Source organism: Alternaria rosae (genome assembly GCF_020736505.1).
Source record: "Alternaria rosae strain MPI-PUGE-AT-0040 chromosome Unknown BKA58scaffold_2, whole genome shotgun sequence".
Classification (NCBI taxonomy): domain Eukaryota; kingdom Fungi; phylum Ascomycota; class Dothideomycetes; order Pleosporales; family Pleosporaceae; genus Alternaria; species Alternaria rosae.
The window spans coordinates 25,214-45,317 of NW_025763571.1; the positions used below are offsets into that span (position 1 = coordinate 25,214).

Sequence of the window (20,104 nt, forward strand, 5' to 3'; positions counted from 1 at the left end):
AAGGTTAATACCGCCTTGTATAGTAATTACTAGTACTACAGCGTAAGAGTAGGTACAAGTAAGCAAAAGATAAGCGACGTTCTAGATATTAGTTACAGCAGTTGCGTACGAGCTGTTAGCATTACTGCTAGTCGCAAAAGCAAGGTAGTTAGAACTAGTAGCGGCCTAGACACTGCGAGTAGAAGTAGCTATTGTTAAGGTTTTTGTACGAGAGACTGTAGTAGGAGAAGAGAAGTTGTTGCAAGAAATAAGAACCTAAGAAGAGAGCGGCTACCTTTTATACACTAGAGAGAGCGCTAGAATTCTCTCTTACCGCGAGAAGTAAGTAAACAACAGCGACTTAATCTATACTAGCGGCTACATTTACTGCTAGAGTAGTTAGGCAATAGTTAACACTTACGTACGAAAGTTAACTTTACTAAAACACTCTAATATTACATTGCGAACGTTCTCTTGTAACAGCGCGTTACGCACAACTCTTAAGAGGGGGGTATTGTAAGAGGCTACGTGTTACACGGGGTTAGGCTATACTTCTCTAGGCTCGGTCCGTACTAAGGCGAGGTAGACTAAAGCGGTAGTCCGTGAGGTTTGTCTGGCGATTCTGTGGAAAAGAGTTATCGTGGAATAACTGCAGGTAAAGACAATCCAATTCTATAAACGATAGAATAACTAGTTGACAATCTGTGTAAGAGATGAACTATTTGAGTTGACCACAATGAGTGTAATAATGAAATCCAACACATTCTTATACCCATTGCCTTAGGTCCTGTCCTCCCTGGCCTCCCATCCCAGAGGGAGGTTTGGGAGGACCGTGGCTTCCCTAGCCCCACTGGCCTCCCGGAGGCCTGGTCTTGGCGGGATGCCAATCCTGATCACGTGACCCCGAGCCCCGCGATCATCGTTGCGTTCTGACTTGGTCGTGGTTGGCCTTCAACCCCTTCACCCCATGTCAAGGAGAGAATCCTTTGTGTTACCTGTAACAGTGCGCTAGTGCATCTAAAAGTAATTCTAATTAGTTGTCTTAAAATTATAGTATTTACAGGCGTAGCTAAGAACTAGTATAGCAAAAAAGAGAAGTAGTAGGCTTCTATTAGGTAGAGGCTAAATATTATTATATGTTTATGTAATAGCTACTGTTTAAAACGCTATAATAGTAGGCTTACGTAGGCAGGCGTAAATATAATAAGTATAGGTAAGATAGACATTAAGTCTTTAAAATACAATAACGCTCTTATAAGTAGTATAAAAGAGGTAACTATATTTACAAAGGTAGATAATAAGTATTAATATTATAGAAGAGAGCGTAGAGAGCTTTATAGCACGTAGTAAGGTAGTAGTAAGGTAGTAGTAAGGTAGTAGTAAGGTAGTAAAGAGGTAGTAGAGAAGGTAGAAGAGGCGAGAACAGAGTAGAGAGTGTTGCAGCAGAGAGGGAAAAAAGAGGCAAGAACAGAGGTGTAGAACCCGCGCTAACGCAACTAACAGAGAGTGGAACCTGCGCTAATTTTAAAACGCAGTGGAATTCCGTGCAGTCGCTTAGAGGTAGGGCCCAAGGACGTCCTCTCGGGTAGGACAAGGGCGAGGAGACCTTCTGCCTAGACTGTGACACGACGGTTAGTGCGTAGGGAGACGTTATGTGAATGCAACAACAATAATAACAACAACAACGACGACGACGACGACGACGACGACGACAACATGAGCGGCTTCCCGCTCGTTAAGGTTTCACCTTGACCTTCAAGTAGCATGTAGAATGAATGAACAAGTAGCATTATACGTACAGCTCCGGAGGACCCTAAGTAACCCAGCATGAAATATGAGCTAAAGCTGCACCCCCCTTCGGTACCCGTTTACAAACCGACGGACTATTTTTAACTTGCCTATGGGGTACGTTATAGCGCGATAGTTCGGGGGGGTTGGAATTCGCAAGCCTAAGCGTCGGTGCAATCTTGGGAAATCTAGCACATGCAATAACATGATATCTGAAGCTAATTGGCCCCTGCCTCTGTCTTCAGATGCTCTATGTACGCTAGTAGTGTCTTATCTATGGTCACTATATCCATCCTTTTACAGCAATATACCAGCCAAGAATTAACTGATGATGGCCCGATTTGAGGTAAATGTGAGATCTCAGATTGAGGACAATTAGCTTTCGAACGTAATCTGCCCTGTTCCGGCGGATCTTTGACATATGCTTGAGCCAGCTTAATTAGCTGAGGTGGCTTGACCTTATGCAAACCAAGTCCGCCGAAGTATTGACTGAGATCTTCAGGCAATGCTTTCGAAAGTGCTTCTGGCGTTGGATATGCTGCCAGACATTCTGAGGCGCGTTGACAAGCGAGATGTTGTTTGCGGGTGCGCTGGGTGAAGATGATCGCGATCAAGAATTGAAACTGCACAGATGCGTCAGATGGGTAGCAGTGTATGCGTACTTAATCTTACCTGATTATCTTTGAATTGTAGAAGGGGGTGTTCTGAAACGATGTTCGCTTGTTGGGGTTTCTGGAACCCTGACCGCGAAATGCTTCGCGAGCTCGAAATGCTGCTGGCAGTCGTTTCCTGGGACGAGTCCGTAATGGAGTTATCACTGACTTCGCGTGACAATGCAGGCGTTGATAGTAATGAAGTTGGTGAAGATGAGATCCTTGTTTCCGTCAACAAGTCCATGATGTGCTCGAGCTTCTCGGCAACGATGTTAGCGTCGGCTAGGCCTTCAGATGAGGTGTCGTTTGCTCGCTGAACCGAAGCCTCTACTCTACCTCCGGAATTATTCGTGTTTTCTGCTTGGACCTCGGGCTTTTGCATGACCTTGGGGAAGTTTCTGCTATATGTTTCCAGATTCCTGCTTGTCTTCTCTACTGATCTGAGAACCTCTTGATTTGTATCACGGATGTCAAATAACAGGTCGCTATTTTGTGTCAGTGATCGTCAAGAGTATTTCCGGATAGCTTACCTTTGCAGCTGATTCTTGAACTCAAACATGATGGTCTTAGTCCTATCCAAGCTTGCCCTGAGCTTTTGCGTTTGACTGAGCTTGGCTGCAAACCTGAATCGCTTACGTTTTCCATCCACAAGATACGCAGCCACCTCCTTCTTGAGATCTTCGACGCTTTTCTGAGCGTGACCGATTGCGCGTGCTAATGCCGCGCTTTCTCGAAGTCGCGCATCACGCTCGTTGCACTGTTGAATTACTTGCGTGATCAAACTTTCAACTAATTCAACGTCGATCTTCATCTCGCGAATATCTTTCGGGCAGTCCTTCATGTTGGTCGTGAAGTCATACAGGAACTTCAGACCTTGCGCAACAGGGCCTGCTAGGCCAACGAAACTGACAAGTGCAGCGGCAGCTTCCATGACGATGCCTGGGGGTGATTTTCTCTCTAGCCGATATGGGAGGTAATAACGATGGAAGAGTGTCTTACAGTGTTGCTCTTATTCAACAAGCTTTGCATTATGGTGTTGTTTAGCAGTTACTGATGTAGTCGCGACAGGTCAGCTTAGAGAACATAAGCTTACTATATAACAGATTAATTTGGGCTGTAGAGGCAGCCTGTGGAGGCAGTGCACCCGTAACCGCTGACCGGCCGCTGACCGGACCCAGCGGGGCGGGGTGCGCTGGGCGCTAGGCGCTATTTGGCAGCCAGACGAGCACGGATCGCCAACAATAGTATCCAGCGACATATTGCTCTTGTAAGTTACACGGCGTAGTAAAAGACAATAGAGTTATGTTGCGTAAAGTCGTTGATTTTGTTCTGCAACCTGACGATCGTTATTGACGTTAAACTAGAATAGTATAGACAGGAGTAAAGCACGCCCGCAAGGCAGCTTGCGCTTACGAGGCCTGTAGCACCCTATGCGTGTTTAAGTAACTTGAAATTACAGTTTCTACCACGAATCGCGAGGGTCGGTCAGTTCCCTATCCAACAGCAACTAAGGACGTCGAACGCGGCACTTCTCCAAGGAAGACCTTGAGTCATGCCAGAGTTAAACTTTTACATCTAGTGGCTGTGCATGATTCAGGCGGCTAAGTTTAATGTTAGTGGCCATGCATAACAGCTAGGCTGCTATAAGCGAGATGCCCGGATCCTGATGTTCTGTTGGTTCTAACAGGGAGACCCAGAATTAGAACAGAAGCACAGCAGCGTCTCGGAGTCAAGCGCGACTCTCGAGATACGTCTACTATATACTCAACTACCGTCTGTGCACACCCAACGAGCTAGTTCAGCCAACGAGCCCCTTTTTACTAGTAAAAAGTGCAAAAAAGACATCTTCTAAAGTAAAGCTCTTTGGATGCTAACGGCAGATACTGGCTGCTTCTTGAGCCGCTTGGTCATAACATAAGCGAGTTTAGTAAGGTACGTCCCTATGTAGAGAGGGGCAATGTGTCGCTAGACAAGTTTGCACTTCGGATCTTAGGTTTGTAAGGCTGCCATTGATCTATTATAATTGAATGGTCATTGCTCCTTGGGGAAATCAGCGTCCGACATGAATCGCAGCTGTGTTAGCCGTGAAATCGATTGTTTCGTGGACTCAAGGTTACAATCCCGAAAACATCTGTTCTTCTAACCCGATGTTAGATATATTGTGCCAGGGCGTATCTGTGGCGTCTCGTCACGCAGGGATGGATGTTAATACAGATCTAGAGTAATTAATAGTCAATAAGTTCGTTGTTATTCCGTCGCTTGCTAGACTGTTGAATGTTGATTTTACATCTTCACTATGCCCCACTACTACCTTGGTGGGGATAAGTTGCTAGATGCAGCTTTGTCTACTGTATAATCTATACTTGCTAATATGCTGAGGTCGCAAGGCGCGTGTGAACCCGCTTCGTAAGTGGTAACCTGAGCTTGTGAACGTCGAGCTTAATGGGAATGCGACGGCGACTCTATGTCTGGCGGGGGATATTCTCTGTCCTTCGAACGCTTTAGTCCACGATAGCTGCAAGAAAGGGGGAGCTTACAAGTGTATCTTGATCTGGTGGCAACCAGGACTGACTTGTTTTATCTTTAGAGACAAATCCGTTGCACGCCACCATGGTGCTCTGCAGCCTGAAGCCCGTTTTCAGCTCCCTTCCGATTTTTGGCCCCTTTAACGCTTCCCAAAGTCCTCAATTGAGCACCAACTCAGAGTTCCATCTCCCTTTGCCCGCGGACTAATGTAATTAGTTTGTTAGATTTTCTGGACCAACGTCTCCCGCGTGACACGATACTTGGCATTAATGTTACCCCGCTCAGCCTCCGGGTTCTCTATCTTACGAGCAACGTCAGCAGCGCCTTCGCTAGGACCAGAACAAGTCCATATAACATGAAAGACCATTCTATGGCCACTAGACGGAACGTTCTCGGCCTCGCTCGATAGCACATGTCCCGATACGCCACGCAGAAGGTAGTCATTGGTCGCCGATGCGCCATCCACCATTACGCGCGCGAGTGCCAGAACCCGCTTTCTAGCTTCCGTATACGCCATCGAGCGTGCTCTGGCCGGAAATGGATCACCTAGGCGTTTACGTTTGACCCCATCTTAGGCTATACCTCTGCGGGTGATAGGTGTCAAAGTCTTTGGCTGACCTCTGACATTAACGCTGTCTCGTTGCAACACCGGTTAGGGCAGCTACTTGCTATACACCTACGCTGTAATATATTGCTTAATATTCTAATAGACTTCTTTTCTATAACTTGCGCGCTATTATAACGACTTAGCCTGCAACGCTGCCTTTACATCGTTTATCGCGTTATAACCGTAAAGCCAAGGTTGTACCTCGGGACATGTCCATCGACTCGGAAATGCGCTTTGGAGGGGCTTTCCCAGTTGGGCCAGCATCAGCGCATCCCGCTTTGCCTGCTGTGGCCCGTCGCGCAGATGGAAATCTTCTCGCTGTTTGAATGTTTCCTTCACAATGCGTTCGCCGCGTGCCTTGCGTAGTTGTTGGAACAACTGCAGTGTACTTGGTAGTTCGTCGTGGGAGTTGAAGTGCTCCGGAGCTAATAAGAGCCCCAGGACGGCGCCGTCTTCAATAGAAGAATTTGCGCCTTGAGCGAGGTAAGGAAGCATTGGGTGACACGAATCTCCGATGAGCACAAGATTATGCTGCGCGTTAACCCACGAGCTCATCTCCGCCCGGTGCATCAGCTTCCACTTGTCTACCTTATCCACATAACCAAGTAGCTGAGTTAACCTGTGTAAATGGTAAGTATGCGTTTTAGTCGTAGCTCGAGACGAGCGGGGCATCTTACACTGGGTCCCATCCATCGAACAAATTCCTCATTTCCTCCAAGTTGCCCTCAGTCTTTGCGACACCTTCTTCCAGATCATCGGGCACGAGTAAAACCAGGTTGTACATGTCGCCGCCACGCATGCTATATGCTACAACGTGTGCGTCTGGACCTGCCCAGAACCGACACGCGGGTGATCGCACCATTTCCCTCAGCTTCGGATCGCTGATCTGATCAATTTTGAGCACGATGCGATATGCCAAATCTCCTGTAGGTAGTGGGGGGTCGTTACGTCCTAGCATAGTAGATCGACAAGAGGACCATAGCCCGTCTGCTCCGACTATAAGATCGGCATCGTAGTTCTGGCCCTCTGAGGTCGTCACGCGCGCCCTATCGCCGGTGGACAACCCCGGATCTATAATCGTTACTTTTGCGTTCAGTACTACGATCACGCCCAGCTCTTGCGCTCGCTTGACCATGGCCTTTTGCAGATCCACGCGATGGCAGTCGGAGAATGGCGCTCCGTACTTGCGGCGGATGTTCGCATCGAACTCTGCCTCGTGCGCAAGTATCTTGCCGCGATAGTTGTGGACAGTCAGTGCGATGGGCTCGCAGACACGATCGCGGATAGTGTCGTACACAGACCAGTTCAGCAGGAGACGTGTAGCATTAGGTGTAAGTTGGAGGCCCGCGCCTATCTGGAATGCTGGTTAGTATAGACACCGATTGCAACCATCTGGTGTCATAGGCGTAAGCACATGCCTCAGCCAGCTCCCTTGCGCCCTCCAGTACCGTCACCGAGTGCCCTGACAAGGCGCATTGTATCGCTGCGGCGAGTCCAGAGAGCCCAGCGCCCACGACCAAGATGTCGAGCTTGTGTGGCATAGCTGGCGTTGGTCCAAGTCGTGGCGGAAAAGACAAGACACGAGTCAAGTTGCGAAGACGACTCGACCCAGCGGAGCTGACGTGTGCAGGCGCGTCGTCGCCGTGCTCGGCTAACGTTCTATCGGACACGCATCTATCGCCGGCCGCAGCGCGTTTCGATGCGTGCGGGATGATATCTCTTCCGGAGTGGCGTGGGGAATGCGGGGATGCTCGAAGCCACCCTTGCAGTGCTTGCAGCACCCCGGGCGTGCGCGCAGGTCGGCAACGCTCGGCGTGGGGTGACAATGCCGGCAGCACACAGAACAACAGAGCACAACCCCAGGTGGCACGTCGGAATATTGATGCTTTGTCGCTTTGGACGTGTCGGTATCATTTGCAATGGGCCATTCGAAAAGCATGCCGACTAGCCTGTATCGAGGCACCTCCCCAATGCAAGATTGGTATTGTACGGCAGCTTACTCGACCGTCGTCATGACGCTAATACTGCAACAATCACGGCCAGACGCTCGCTTCTACGTCCCGTGGCATACAAAGATTCCTATTGCTCGATGGCTACGGAGATGCGCCAGGCCTCACGTCATGGGGTGGGGTAATGGAAAGATGTTCCGCCCTATCGTTGTTCAAGACATATTCCACTTCACTACGCGTCTGCAACAACATTCCACGCTGTTCGAACAAATCCTATTCAACAACCATGGCTCCTCTCGACAAGCCAGTCGTGCTCCACTACGAAGGCTCCATCTTCTCGCACCGGGTATTATGGTATCTATGGCTTCGCGGTATACCCTACGATGAATGCGTACATAATTCCCGCTTCTTTCAGTTGCGTCAGCTAAGAAGCCATCTAGATCCAGCCGGCATTCATGCCGCGTGAAGATCTTGAACTGCTGGGGGTCGGCTACAGAAAGATACCCGTCGTGATCATCGGAAAGGACATATACTGCGATTCTCGATTCATCATATCCAAGCTAGAGTCTCTGTACCCCAACAGCGCTCTCTCACCTTGCACGCCAATGGTTGTCGGTATTCGAAAGCTCTTCGAAAGCTGGACAATCGACGGCGGTATCTTCGCCAACGCCGTGAGGATGATACCATACTGGCAGGAGACAAGCTTCTTATCGAATGAAGCCTTTGTGGATGATCGTCAGAAGCTCATGGGAAGGCGCTTCACTGCCGATGATATGGAGTCGGGGCGGCCCGAGGGCACGCAGCATCTGCAGCTAGCTTTTGACATGTTGGAGTCTACTTTCCTTGCTGATGGCAGGGCGTGGATTCTGAACACGCAGGAGCCGTCGCTAGCAGATATCGATTCTGTGTGGCCGTTCAAGTGGTTGATGTCGGAGCCCACTATGAAGGACAGTCTTCCCGCGCGTTATTTTAACGCTAAGACGTATCCGAGAGTATTTTCGTGGGTAGAGAGATTTGTGACACAACTGGAAAAGAAAAGGAAGGAAATGCCAATGCCCACAACGCTGGACGGAAATACTATGGTCCAACGAATTCTTGGCACTTCTACCTCACCTGAAAACATCACAATCATCGATGACAATCCACATAATCTCAAGTACGGCGACGAGGTCGAGATCTTTCCTTCCGATTATGGACAGATGGGAAAGACTGTTGGAATTCTTGTTGGTCTTACAATTAACGAGACCATCATCTGTAACAACAAAAGCGTCCGTATACATTTTCCGCGATGGAACTTCAGTATCGTCAAAGTCGCGTGCAAGTCTATGATCTAGACTCCTGACAGATCTGGTTCCCTTTCATCGTTATCGCTACGTTCAGTGAATCTAGTGGGCTTGTTCCAAGATAAGGGATGCTGTCTCATCGCTTTTTATTACCGAGATGTTTGCCCTCTCGATCACAATAGCCGTATTAGCATTGCCCTAGAAAGCACTAGCGGACCAGATGGTTAGCAAGTGCACTGTACCTTGTAGTCATTGCAGGGAAGTTGGGATATTCGGGACACAACGCAATGGGGGAGATGACGATATGAGCCCATGCAAAACGATGCGTCCGTGTTGTGAGCCTTTTGTTGTCGATTTACATTACTCTTGATTGGTAAAACTTTGCAAGACGACATACATCAACCCCCAACGCAACACAGCGACAGCAAAGTCGCTGCATTTCACGAAAGCCATTCTTTGTCAACCGCTGCTTATGAGGCTAATGAATTCCCAGCGCCATTCTCCTTGCAGTAATAGTTCAACTCATCACCACCGATATGATTCCCTAGCGATTGACAGAGGTTGAGCTTGCCGACTTCGGTCTGCACAATGTTAGCATGCAAAGGGTTCATGGAAGGATTCTTGTATGTCTCACCATCTTGCAATCGGCACATGTATCCCATTGCTGGCCGCCAGTGTTGCGCTTCAGATATGCGTCGCATGCCTTTGTTGTTGCGTCGGCGTTGTATACGTATTGTCCGCCGACTTCATCAACACAAAGACCTTCCCTGTGGAGGTCGGCGCTGACAAACGAGCCCATGAGGACGGAAAGTGCGGGGATGACGACAGAGAAACGCATGACGGCTTCAGGTTTCGAAATATTATGGAAAGAGCGAGGGTAACGACAGAATTGACTTCAAAAACCAGGTGCACCAAAGGATTAAAGAGCGGAAGTTGGGTACTGTTCAGAACCGGATGTGGAAACAAGATAAATAAGTATGAACTGATGAAAGAATGGATCTTCGTTCATGCTTTCATCGCCATCATTACAACTGTCCTTCGTCTGTTTTCGGCGCAATTGTGGCGAGTGCCCCTTCCTTCCAAGGTTGTGAAACGTGGTTGAGCCACCACGGTATCGAGGGACCACACGGCAATGCACCGATACCACGCTCTCTCGGCAGGTGAACCGAGTCGACTATTAGAACAGCGTCCTATTAGAAGTCGGGAATCCGATGCCTCGTATTATTAAGGGTAGATGCCGAGAACCTGGAAAGGGTTTGCACGTCATGCGCTTCGGCCCGAAAGAACGATGCGAGCGTGTTTCTGTTACAGTGATACTCGAGGGGTCTCTCGACTAATTTTGGGCCTAGCAAGGCCCACTCAGAACAAGAGATCCTACGGCGATCCTGTGGGTAGGCATGAAAGAACTATTCGTACTTCGAGACAGCAAATCACCGGAAAACTATGCGGCCAATCAGCCGCGCACCTGAACACGTTACCTAGGTTCGTATACTCCACCATTATTAATCCTTCATAGATCCCTGCCAAGGGATGTATTGACGTGCGTGCTTGCTGAGAAAGCTGGAATGTGAAAATTGGGTCTCAGGACCCATGTTATGATCAGTTATACTGCCGACGCCGCCAATGTGGTGCTAACTTTCTGGCATGTCTTGACGATAAGTAGAGCACGCCTTCCTGACCATGAATTCTTCTCACCATCTTACCTGCGCTGTCACTCTTTTCATAAAGTTCTACACATTCGTTTCACTTCATATATATACTCGCTATAATGCACTCCGCTTCCTTCATTACGCTCATTTTTGGTGCCGCTCTCGTCGCGGCTGCTCCCGCACCCGTAAGGATCGGACTGGATGACGTTATCCTCCACGGCAAAGGCCACTTCACTGTTATGAAGCGATCCGCCTTTGAAGAGCTGGAAGCTGCACGCAAGGCCAGTGCTGTACCTCCGAAGCCTGCCTACCTTGCTGAGATTCACTTCTCCGGCAACGAGACCAAGATGCCGGGCAAGCAGCACTTGAAACGCGACACTAGCATTATCATTCCAAACCCCAACTCTCGTTTCTTGGGCTGGGATGTTCAGATGAGCCAAGTCACCAAGGGCGCACCGACTACCATCTCCGTCGCCTCGGGTTTCTCCATTAGTAACAGCATTTCGGTTGGGGCGAGCAGCACTTTGACACTTGTAAAAGACTTCCTCCAAGTCTCCATGTCGATCGACTACAGCCAGACGTGGCAAACGACTCAGACTCAAACCTTCACCGCCGAAGTCCCCAAGGACAAGTACGGCGCTTTTGTCAGTAACCCCTGGACCAACCGTGCGAGTGGAAGTGTCTGGACGGGTACCATCGGCGGTGATGGAGAGCTATCCGACTACCAGGCTGACTCGTTCGAGTCAAAGCAATTTGATAATATGGAATGGGTTGACGGTGTTATCAGTCTTTGTACAGGCGATGAGTTTCCTCTCAAGAGGTGCTTGGGCGAGGGTACACTATAAGGCTAGGAAAGGCCGTGACGAGCATATGCTGACCTGTCTGGGTGTCAGAATCGAGGATGCATGGAGAAGCAAGACAGTTTCATAGATCTAGTACAGCTAATAATGTTCAAGTACTGTTCTGTAGAGGATAGATTTCATTGTGAAACCCGTCGAGCATGAGGCAATTGCATGTCAACCTCCTAGCACTAGGCCGAGAACCTGGCTGATCATGCCTCTATACCTGCATCGTTCTGTCCACCCAAGGCTTCAGCGCCGCAAGTCCGATGACAACAGCTTCCTCTGTTCTAATTGTCCTGCTGCCTTGTCCCGGAACCAAATTAACCCAAGCATCAAAAAGCTCACTAGCCATCGATTTGCCCAGTCCCCTTGCCGCGAGAACCGGGTCATTCGCAATAGCTGGTTCTATGCCCGCCTGGCCACCGAATACAATAAGGAGGTGTTGGAAGGGTTTGTGAGCTCTGGCTGTCGCTGCAAACGTAGCAGACTCATTGCCGGTGTCAGTAAACAGTGAGTAGACAGACTGGCCGCGTTCTGATGTTCCTATAGACATGTCATAGCCATCTGGGTATTCGCAATCGGAGAAGACGGCGCTGAGTGATGGAGCGCGTCGGACCGTGTATCCCCAGTAGTAGCCGCCTTCCTCACGTGGGACGCTGGCCGCGCATGCCGTAGCATCTAGTCGATTGCATTCCTGCTGAGATAGGTGAGGCCAGTTGGGTGGTGCATCGGCATTTGTGAAGCGAACGGTTGTGCGCATGCCTTGCTCAGGAGGGGCTTCTTTGGGGACAGGGACGCGGATGGGGTACGGCAGACCGCATTTGACGTATGCGTACTCTGAGTCATGAGACAGAGATGTCCCTGACTTGTTGTTCTTGGGTATCAATGATGTGGGTAAAGGGGCTGGGCCGACAAAAACACCTTCGCGATACCGACACCACTCGTGGCTTCGAAGATGGTGCGGCATATCCATACTCGGGAGATTACCAACCCATTTGAGATTCTGATGTTCCTTGAAGATGCTCAATCGGGGATCCTCGGCGTCGTATCGTAGATGGGGTGGGCATTCGGCATAAGACAATAAATGGCAAAGGAACTGGTCTGGGTTCTGCCATGCCTCATCGTGCTCCAGGATAGAGTCGAGGACTTGTTGCTTGGACCGTCCTTTGCGGATATATTTTGGATCAACGACTCTGGGGTCGACATTGCTTGGATCTTCATCGAATACAATGATTTCATCGACGCAGTAGATGGCGGCTGCGCGTGCGATTCGTCCGACTTGGATAGTCTTGTGATCGGGCTTCTTGGCATTGAGAGTCCAACTTCCGGGCAAAGCGATAGTGACGGTCCAGTCGCGGCCTTTGGTTGGTGTGAAAAGAGCGGTAGGTTTAGAAGTATCAACGTCGTCTATTTGTTGCTCTTGGGTGTCGCGTTTGCGTTTCTTGGCAGGATTGAAGTTGTCATATGGAGGCTGATGCACGGTCATGGTCAGTCTTCGACTTGAGCTGGAGCCCTTCAAAGTAATGACGTCGTGAACAAAGATGGCGTAACGTGCTCTTGAGTCACGGGTGCGGTCGTGGGACAATGTGAATCGGTCGGTGGTATGATGCTCGTTGAAGGTCGCAACTTTTTGTCATGTCTTAGCGCGCCCACCCTTGTCGCACCGCGGCTTGCGGCTTGCGGCACCGCCGCTCGCTCCGCCCACTGCAGCAGCGCAACTTAACTTCGATGTCTCTTTCCCACCACGATAGTGGTATAAGCTGCTCTGATCTAAAAGCATCCTCGAGATAACGCACCTCACAACATGGAGGGTCACAAGTACACCTAGCCACCGCCCCCTTTATTGCTCGCATACAATACTGACAACCCGCTCTAGGCCCACGGCCTCGCCTGCGACCTCCACGACGCCCACGGGCACGCTCTTCACCTTCCTCGCCCTCTACCTTACTACGCTATTCTCCCTCGACACGTGGGCCGCCGCACGAGGGTCCCCCTACCGCGCACCAAGCATCAATAACTCCACGTATCGCCCTGCCGTCACTGCACCGGCACCAGGCAGCTACCAGGGCGGCATGCATGGGCGGGGTCGTGCTGGACCCAGGTCTGGTAGTCAAGCGCGGGGCGGTGGACATGCTGGGAGCATCGCACAGACGAGCGACTCAAGACCGCCGATTCAGATGGGTGGCACAGCTGCGTGCAGCGCTTGTTTGATCTAGGGCAGGCGACGTGAGGCGATGGGGACTGCGCTTGCATGGCTGACGATAAATGGCGGCGTAGTCTTGAGCCTATCTTGACGTCTTCATTGCTCCCTTTCGCGCCATGCGACTCGGTGATGCTAACGAAACTAACTACGCTCCCCTCCGTACATTCGTACTCATCAACGTGATCTTTTTGCCCTTCTTCTTCTTTCCACCGGCCGGCTTCTTTGTGCCTTCTTCGCCTCCACCTAGAGACATGGCTTGTGCTTCGGCAATCATGTCTTCTTCGGCAAGCAAATCCTTCTCCCAGCCCTGCAGCCACCCATCATCGCCATCATGATGATCCTGCGGCTCAAACACTGGAGACGTGCCTGCCACCATCGCCGTACCCCATACGGTCCGTGGCGCTGACGGGCTTGACGAAGGAGAAGCCAACGGAGCGAAGCCATCGCCACGCCGCCGTGGCCAGGGTGGCGACGTCGAAGAGTTGTCTCCATCCATGACGGGCTGCGCGTCCGGCATGCTGCCTGATGCTAGAGGCTGAAAATCGTCGGCGGAGAATCTCTCTGTCATGCTTGGACGCCTTCTGCGCGCAGATGCAAACTCGGCGTACTCGGCCTTTTCCGCACGTTGTCGTGCCTTCTCTTCTTTACTCTCTTTCTCAACATGCCTCTTTCGCCTTCTCTCAATATCGGGTCGGAAGCGCTCCAGCACTTCTGGGGCGACAGTATCGGTCCAATCACATTCAAGGAAACCAACCTCACAGCCGTACGGTAGATGCGCCAGGTATTTTGTGCGCTTGCGCAATTCGTCATCGACTACATGTCCCGTAGATACATGCTCGACACGGGGAAGGATCGTTGAGGGAAACGAGGCGAAATTTCCGAAAGCCGCTTTCAAAATGCGAATGTCTAGCGGAGATAAGTAGTAATGCAACAGTGCTTGGTAGAAGAAATATTCCGCGGGCGTCTGATGGTGCTCGTGGTGCTGTCGATTACGAAGCTCTGCAAGCGTCAAAGACATTCCATGGCTTGCTGCTGAAGAGTGCGAAGAAACGGACATGGCCCTGTCCTTGCCGTAAGCAAGACCGACCTGGGAATGGTCTTGTACGGTGTACATGTCTGGTGCCGTCGTCTCGTCGAATACGATGGGCGCTCTCTTCATCTTGGCTTCCACGGGCTTGGCGGGCTCCTCTGGTGGGTTTCCGATTCCTTTGAGTTTCTCCTTGGCCTCTCGGATACTCCTTATTGCCTTGTTGGTCCATTCCATGCTGTCTTCGGCAAACATGACTTCATCCTCTTTTCCTTGCTGCTCCAGCTTTACAATTTCCTGATCATGTTGGTGCAGCATGTAGTCCTCACCACCGCGCATTATGCGAGCATAATCGGTTACCTCGGCGGCATGATACCAAGGGATATCTTCGTCTTTGGTCATAGCGTACGCGCCATCGCGGGGCATAGCCAGGGTGCTTCCCGCGGATCTGACAGCCAAGCGGAGAACTACATCGCCTCCCTCGCGGGGAGGCTCACCCTCCTGGCCTGTGTACCAGCGCACTGGCCTCGTTTCAGATGCGTATATGGTGTCGAAGCACAGCGGGCATTTGCTCGAACGTGCCCGCTTGTCTCGGGCCTTGGCGTCGTCTTCGGAATGCATGTAGCGGATGAGACATGGGAGACAGAAGATGTGGCCACACCTCGCCATCCTGGGGGCTACGGGTGTGCCAAGGCAAATGGGACACGAGGCATCTTGCGAAAGCTCGGAAGCCAGTATCTGCAGGACGTTGTTCCAATCGAGGTGGACATCGGCATCGACACTTTGGGCGCGGTAGTCGCCGCGGGGGTCTACGATGAAGCGGTAGTTGGCGTGCACGTATCTGCATGGTGTTAGCGGAATAGTCGACACGGTGCTGCTCCTGCTGGGACTCTCACCTTGCCTTGTCTACAGCGTGGTAGCCCGAGCCAAGGCCCCACGTCGGATTGCGCCGATAGCTCCTTGCGTGACCATGGGCGGCATGGTTGGTTGGGCGGGGCGGCAAGCTGAAGTTCATGAGGTGGGTAATGGACGTCTGGCCCTTGCGGTTCTGGAAGGGACGCATGGCGAGAGACTCGGCAATGGCATCCTCGTCCGTCTGCCTGAAGCGCTTCGACGCCCTGTGCTGTTTCTTCTCCTGCTGCGAGTTGCGGGGAGTCGGTGATGACCGCGCGGGCGCGCCACTACCCCGCGGCTGCGCGGAGAAGCTGCTGGTGCTGGCGGAGGGCGTCTGCGTCTGGGCGGGTGAAGCGGGCCCCGAGGGAGCGGAGGCCTTGGACGAGGCGGCGGCGGTGGGCGGATTGCTGGACATGACGCCCAGCTAAGGGTTCACGAGCAGGACAAGGGCGAGTAGTGCGAGTGCGGTGGTATGTAGCTGCGAGGGTTGGCGTCCCCAAGAGGTGGCTTGGAGACGACGAGAGTCGCAAGGCCGAGTGGCGATGGTGCTCTGACGACAGCGTCTCCGCACAGACGGCTGCGATTGCCCTTTCGGATCACGTTGGCGCGGCTTCTTCTACAACCTCATCGATCCCGACCCCAACAGCAATCCACCCCGACCTCTACCTCTACACTGCACCCCACGTGTCTCCGTCGCGGGCAGCCCGTGCTGCGCTCATGTCGTCCTGATACCATGACCCCGCAGTCCCACTAGACATTTCCCTCTCCCCGTTGCCTCGCAAGCTGGCTGCGACGGCTCCCGCCAGCGCCCACGGTCGAGGCAACACGGCCTCCAGCGCCCACGATGCCCGGCCCCTACATGCCTGGCAGAAGGCACGAGCAGCAGTTCTACCACCACCACCACTCGATGCCGCCACAGACACACTCGCCCGTCCACCACAACCCCTATGCCGCGCCCTACCACCACAACCACCACCACCTACCGCACTATGGCCCTCCCCACGCCTATGCCCAGCAGCAGCAATGGTACCCTTATCAGCAGCAGCAGCAGCAGCAGCCGCCGCCGCCGCCGCCGCCGCCGCCCCAGTACGCCATGCCTCCGCGCCAGTTCCAGCCTCAACCCCATGCGTCGCCCGTCGTCGTCTCTTCGCATCTGCACACTGGCCCTCCGGCCAACCGCCCCATGGCGCAAACGCCGCCCATCGTCCACTCGCACACTCCGCCTGCTCCGCGCATGCCCACGCCTGCACCCGCCCCGCTCACGCCTGCGCTGCACTCGCCCGCTCCCATGACTTTCGACGCCCCTCTTCCCGAGGCTGAGTCAAAGCCTACAGAGGCCGCTCCGCCCACGCCGCAATCCATCACATTCAAGCCTTTCTACCCGCCCCTGCCCTGGCTGTCCGTCCCCGATTCAGTCTTCCCGCCGCGCGCTGCACGCCGCCGGCGAAGGCGCAGAGCTCCCGTGTCCATCGAAGACCAGGCTTTGGCCCTGCCCTCGCGCGAGCAGCCCGTGGACGAGCATGACGCCACGTACCTCGACCAAGGCACCCAAGGCCAGCTGACCCCGACCGAGGAACCGGAGGACTCGCAGGCTTCTACCATACCAGCACCCTCTGACGCTGATGTCGATACTCCGTCTACCTCACACCCGCCTTCAGAAGTCGATCTGGCGCAATCTGCCCCGCCGTCTACTGCAACACCATTGCCCGCACAATCGCCAGCCCAGCCTTCAGCTACTGTCAAGCAGCACGCCCGCAACCCCACGATACCAGCCGTGCCCCGCGTTCCTGTCAAACCAATACAGGCTCCTAGTGCACCTTCGACGACACAACAGTCGGTTAAATCGCCCGCCGGCATTCATCAGGAGCACACCCAGAATGGAGACACTACAGCAACAACACCCCACACAGGCCCAAACTCCGAAGAGACACCAAAGGCATCCCCGCCTCGGCCGGCAGCACCAAAATCTTGGGCAGAGCTGTTGAGGGCGAAGAACACTCCTGTCGTCGCGCAGCCAGCCCCCTTTCCCAACAATACCTTGGCTGTTCCCAACGGCCCTGTAGTGTCCAACAACATCACGCTTGCACACGTTCTGGCGTCTTTCTCAGTTGACGCCGAGACAAAGGTTTCCTTTATCGAGCCTCGAGGGCTTGTAAACACGGGCAACTTGTGCTATATGAACTCGGTGCGACCTAGTCCCGCTACTCTACTCTGTGCTACGCTGACTTGTCTTGCAGATTCTCCAAGTACTCCTGTTCTGCGTTCCCTTTTACGACTTCCTTGATCAAGTTTCAAAGCGCGCTGCGCATAGCTTCAAGTCCGAAACACCTCTTGTGGACGCCATGATCATGTTCCTGCGCGACTTCCGACTCATCGATTCTGCCGACACCGTCGATCAACTCCGTCTTCGGCTCAAAGGCAACGAGCTCGAGCAGTACGGTGACCCGCTTACACCCGAGTACGTATACGACGTTATAAAGCGTCTGCCTCGATTCGACAACATGAAGAGGGGTCAGCAAGAAGACGCCGAGGAGTTTCTGGGCTTCTTGCTTGCTGGACTGCATGACGAGTGCGTCCACATCATCAAGAGTGGCAAGCAGAGCCAGACCGCAGACGCCGTCGCATCCCCCGGGACCGCACGATCAGGCTCCATTGATGGTGGTTGGGAAGAGGTTGGGCACAAGCAAAAAACTTCCATTACACAAAACTCTGGGGCGATTGATGTTGAAAGTCCCATCACCAAGATTTTCGGTGGCAAGTTGCGGTCGGAATACAAGAGGCCAGGCGAGAAGGCCTCGGTCACGCTTGAGCCGTACCAACCCCTCCAGCTTGATATCGGTGAGCCCAACACTAACAACATCTCTGATGCTCTCAAGAATCTTACACGTCTGGAGACGTTGGACGGTGCGGCTCGGGGTTCCAAAGCTTCCACCAAACAAGTGCACATCGAGACCCTCCCACCAGTCCTCATTCTTCACCTGAAGCGTTTTCACTACGACGAAAAGGGACCACAAAAGATTTGGAAGAAGATTGGATACCCCTTGGAGTTGGAGCTTCCGAGGGAGGTATTCCCCCCGCATAAGCGAAGCAGCTATCAGATCCAGGGATGCTTCCCGCGTTACCGGCTTATAGGTGTCGTGTACCACCACGGTAAGAACGCAAGTGGCGGCCACTACACCGTCGACCTCCGGCGCCAGGAGGGCAAGGAATGGATCCGAATGGACGATACCATCATTCGTCGCATCCGCGCCGAAGATGTCGCTGAGGGCGGCGCTGAAGAAGATCCCAAGGTCCTGGCGGCTGCGCTCGAGCAACACCAGAGCGATGTGGGGAAGAGTAAGAACTTCTTCGCCCGGATCGACTTGGATGAGCAAGAGACGGACAAAGGAGGCTGGAACCAAGTCAATGGAGCCGAGAAGCAAAAGGACAGCATCAAGAAATGGACCAGTGCTGTCAATGGTACGGCAACTCCTATCTCAGCGGGCAAGAGGACGCCACTGCCCAGCGAGAATATGCGCGACAACAAGGTGGCCTACATCCTATTCTACCAGCGCATGGAGACTTGAACAATGTGTAGTGGATGGGCCAGGCGAAATATGATGAGCCGGCGTCTATTCGAGCCGTTTTGTCATCTCACCTCCAACGTTTACTGCAGCATCTACGACCGAGAAAGAAAAGCCACGATATACATGCCAATGACGCGTGCAATAGATCTACCGGATCCGCATGGTGTACCAAGGAGAGTAGTGGCGCCTTCATGTCGATGTGATACCCTGTGGCAGGTGTTTAGCACGCGACAAATAATAAAATGATCCAATATTCACTCTTGGCCCATTTTTATATGCTTGATATACTAGACTAACTACTCTTGCCTGGACAGTCTATTGAATACACGCGATTGATGGATTTATTATAATGTAAGATCGACAAGCGCTAAGATGAATGGATAGACAAGTAGGTGTCATCAGAAAGGTGTCCAAATTTGGTATAGCCCAATTAGACGTGAAAGGTCGCTGAAGAACGCGTCAAAGACTATTCATACAAGTGTGTTTCGACCAATGTGCAAAACAGCATGTCCTGACTCGGGACTGGGGTATCGCTCTCTTCGAACCCTTCTCCTTTAGTAGCCATGTTGCCGCAGCATGTGCCATAATGCAGTCCCAAGACAACTTCATTGTCGTAAAGCATCTTGGAACGCGACGGAAGGAGTAGCGATAATTCACAATTGACCAAATGCTTACAACAAGACGAGGAGCTATAAGTATGCGTTGAAATAAGCCGGGTTTACGCTCTGAAGAGCTCTTGATAGATACAACTAAGCGTCGTACATAAACGCATATGCAGTATCCAAGGCTATACAAATACATCTGCTACCAAGGCCATATCTTCCCAAAGGCAGATATCACCAGTGATACGTAGAGACAGATTAGTACGTCGGTGCCGCCACGGCGTCCTTCGGAACTCACCCCCGACACGCGGATAATCTCCCTACGATATCAGATCAAGGACGCTACGTCACACTGGATACGGTAAAGAAGCTACTAAGGTCAGGTCACTTCCCCAGAGCCTAGCGCAATAATTGCGAAAACGAGAGCTGGCGATAAGATACAGCGCGGCATGATTGTAATCATTTGTACGTTCTAGCAGTCGCTTGGGCTTACATAGACTGTCCAGAGCGTGTACTGAGGTGTAAGTGTTGTCAGC

General features: G+C 52.2%; 9 protein-coding genes across 9 annotated transcripts; 4 read left to right on the forward strand and 5 right to left on the reverse strand.

Annotated features, from left to right (window-relative positions):
- Window positions 1–1,609: 1,609 nt before the first annotated feature.
- Window positions 1,610–3,541, reverse strand: BKA58DRAFT_375123 (uncharacterized protein). The gene is made up of 3 exons (XM_046169392.1): window positions 2,951–3,541; window positions 2,440–2,905; window positions 1,610–2,390 (listed from the first exon to the last, which is right to left on the reverse strand). Exons 1-3 carry the CDS (start codon window positions 3,349–3,351, stop codon window positions 1,986–1,988), a joined length of 1,272 nt encoding a protein of 423 aa, XP_046028281.1. The 5' UTR covers window positions 3,352–3,541; the 3' UTR covers window positions 1,610–1,985.
- A 2,080-nt stretch (window positions 3,542–5,621) lies between these two features.
- On the reverse strand, window positions 5,622–7,339 carry BKA58DRAFT_375126 (uncharacterized protein). The gene is made up of 3 exons (XM_046169393.1): window positions 6,972–7,339; window positions 6,231–6,907; window positions 5,622–6,172 (listed from the first exon to the last, which is right to left on the reverse strand). The coding sequence occupies exons 1-3, from the start codon at window positions 7,092–7,094 to the stop codon at window positions 5,683–5,685; spliced, it is 1,290 nt and encodes a 429-aa protein (XP_046028282.1). The 5' UTR covers window positions 7,095–7,339; the 3' UTR covers window positions 5,622–5,682.
- Window positions 7,340–7,788: 449 nt separating this feature from the next.
- On the forward strand, window positions 7,789–8,910 carry BKA58DRAFT_435196 (glutathione S-transferase; the record flags this gene model as incomplete). Its single annotated transcript, XM_046173316.1, has 3 exons — window positions 7,789–7,893; window positions 7,943–8,770; window positions 8,848–8,910. The coding sequence occupies 3 exons, from the start codon at window positions 7,789–7,791 to the stop codon at window positions 8,908–8,910; spliced, it is 996 nt and encodes a 331-aa protein (XP_046028283.1).
- A 345-nt stretch (window positions 8,911–9,255) lies between these two features.
- On the reverse strand, window positions 9,256–9,623 carry BKA58DRAFT_397623 (uncharacterized protein; the record flags this gene model as incomplete). Its single annotated transcript, XM_046171436.1, has 2 exons — window positions 9,256–9,366; window positions 9,420–9,623. 2 exons carry the CDS (start codon window positions 9,621–9,623, stop codon window positions 9,256–9,258), a joined length of 315 nt encoding a protein of 104 aa, XP_046028284.1.
- A 756-nt stretch (window positions 9,624–10,379) lies between these two features.
- BKA58DRAFT_74547 (uncharacterized protein) lies at window positions 10,380–11,386 on the forward strand. The gene has a single exon (XM_046175843.1). The coding sequence runs from the start codon at window positions 10,554–10,556 to the stop codon at window positions 11,277–11,279; it is 726 nt and encodes a 241-aa protein (XP_046028285.1). The 5' UTR covers window positions 10,380–10,553; the 3' UTR covers window positions 11,280–11,386.
- BKA58DRAFT_74552 (deoxyribose-phosphate aldolase 2) lies at window positions 11,367–12,884 on the reverse strand. Its single transcript, XM_046175844.1, has one exon. It carries the CDS (start codon window positions 12,760–12,762, stop codon window positions 11,494–11,496), a length of 1,269 nt encoding a protein of 422 aa, XP_046028286.1. The 5' UTR covers window positions 12,763–12,884; the 3' UTR covers window positions 11,367–11,493.
- A 1-nt stretch (window position 12,885) lies between these two features.
- On the forward strand, window positions 12,886–13,558 carry BKA58DRAFT_74553 (uncharacterized protein). The gene is made up of 2 exons (XM_046175845.1): window positions 12,886–13,094; window positions 13,153–13,558. The coding sequence occupies exons 1-2, from the start codon at window positions 13,081–13,083 to the stop codon at window positions 13,490–13,492; spliced, it is 354 nt and encodes a 117-aa protein (XP_046028287.1). The 5' UTR covers window positions 12,886–13,080; the 3' UTR covers window positions 13,493–13,558.
- Window positions 13,517–16,034, reverse strand: BKA58DRAFT_74557 (RING finger domain-containing protein). Its single transcript, XM_046175846.1, has 2 exons — window positions 15,403–16,034; window positions 13,517–15,347 (listed from the first exon to the last, which is right to left on the reverse strand). Exons 1-2 carry the CDS (start codon window positions 15,813–15,815, stop codon window positions 13,625–13,627), a joined length of 2,136 nt encoding a protein of 711 aa, XP_046028288.1. The 5' UTR covers window positions 15,816–16,034; the 3' UTR covers window positions 13,517–13,624.
- Window positions 16,035–16,244: 210 nt separating this feature from the next.
- BKA58DRAFT_408355 (uncharacterized protein) lies at window positions 16,245–18,966 on the forward strand (the record flags this gene model as incomplete). The annotated part of the gene is made up of 2 exons (XM_046172081.1): window positions 16,245–17,585; window positions 17,638–18,966. The coding sequence occupies 2 exons, from the start codon at window positions 16,245–16,247 to the stop codon at window positions 18,964–18,966; spliced, it is 2,670 nt and encodes an 889-aa protein (XP_046028289.1).
- Window positions 18,967–20,104: the final 1,138 nt, after the last annotated feature.

Coding starts and splice junctions, on each gene's coding strand:
- BKA58DRAFT_74552 (XM_046175844.1), bottom strand. CDS start 12,762: ATGACCGTGCATCAGCCTCCATATGACAACTTCAATCCTGCCAAGAAA.
- BKA58DRAFT_375123 (XM_046169392.1), bottom strand. CDS start 3,351: ATGGAAGCTGCCGCTGCACTTGTCAGTTTCGTTGGCCTAGCAGGCCCT. Junction 2,906..2,950: donor TTCAAGAATCAGCTGCAAAG/GTAAGCTATCCG, acceptor GACACAAAATAG/CGACCTGTTATTTGACATCC. Junction 2,391..2,439: donor TACAATTCAAAGATAATCAG/GTAAGATTAAGT, acceptor GCATCTGTGCAG/TTTCAATTCTTGATCGCGAT.
- BKA58DRAFT_375126 (XM_046169393.1), bottom strand. CDS start 7,094: ATGCCACACAAGCTCGACATCTTGGTCGTGGGCGCTGGGCTCTCTGGA. Junction 6,908..6,971: donor GCGCAAGGGAGCTGGCTGAG/GCATGTGCTTAC, acceptor CCAGCATTCCAG/ATAGGCGCGGGCCTCCAACT. Junction 6,173..6,230: donor TTCGATGGATGGGACCCAGT/GTAAGATGCCCC, acceptor CCATTTACACAG/GTTAACTCAGCTACTTGGTT.
- BKA58DRAFT_74557 (XM_046175846.1), bottom strand. CDS start 15,815: ATGTCCAGCAATCCGCCCACCGCCGCCGCCTCGTCCAAGGCCTCCGCT. Junction 15,348..15,402: donor CACGCTGTAGACAAGGCAAG/GTGAGAGTCCCA, acceptor AACACCATGCAG/ATACGTGCACGCCAACTACC.
- BKA58DRAFT_74547 (XM_046175843.1), top strand. CDS start 10,554: ATGCACTCCGCTTCCTTCATTACGCTCATTTTTGGTGCCGCTCTCGTC.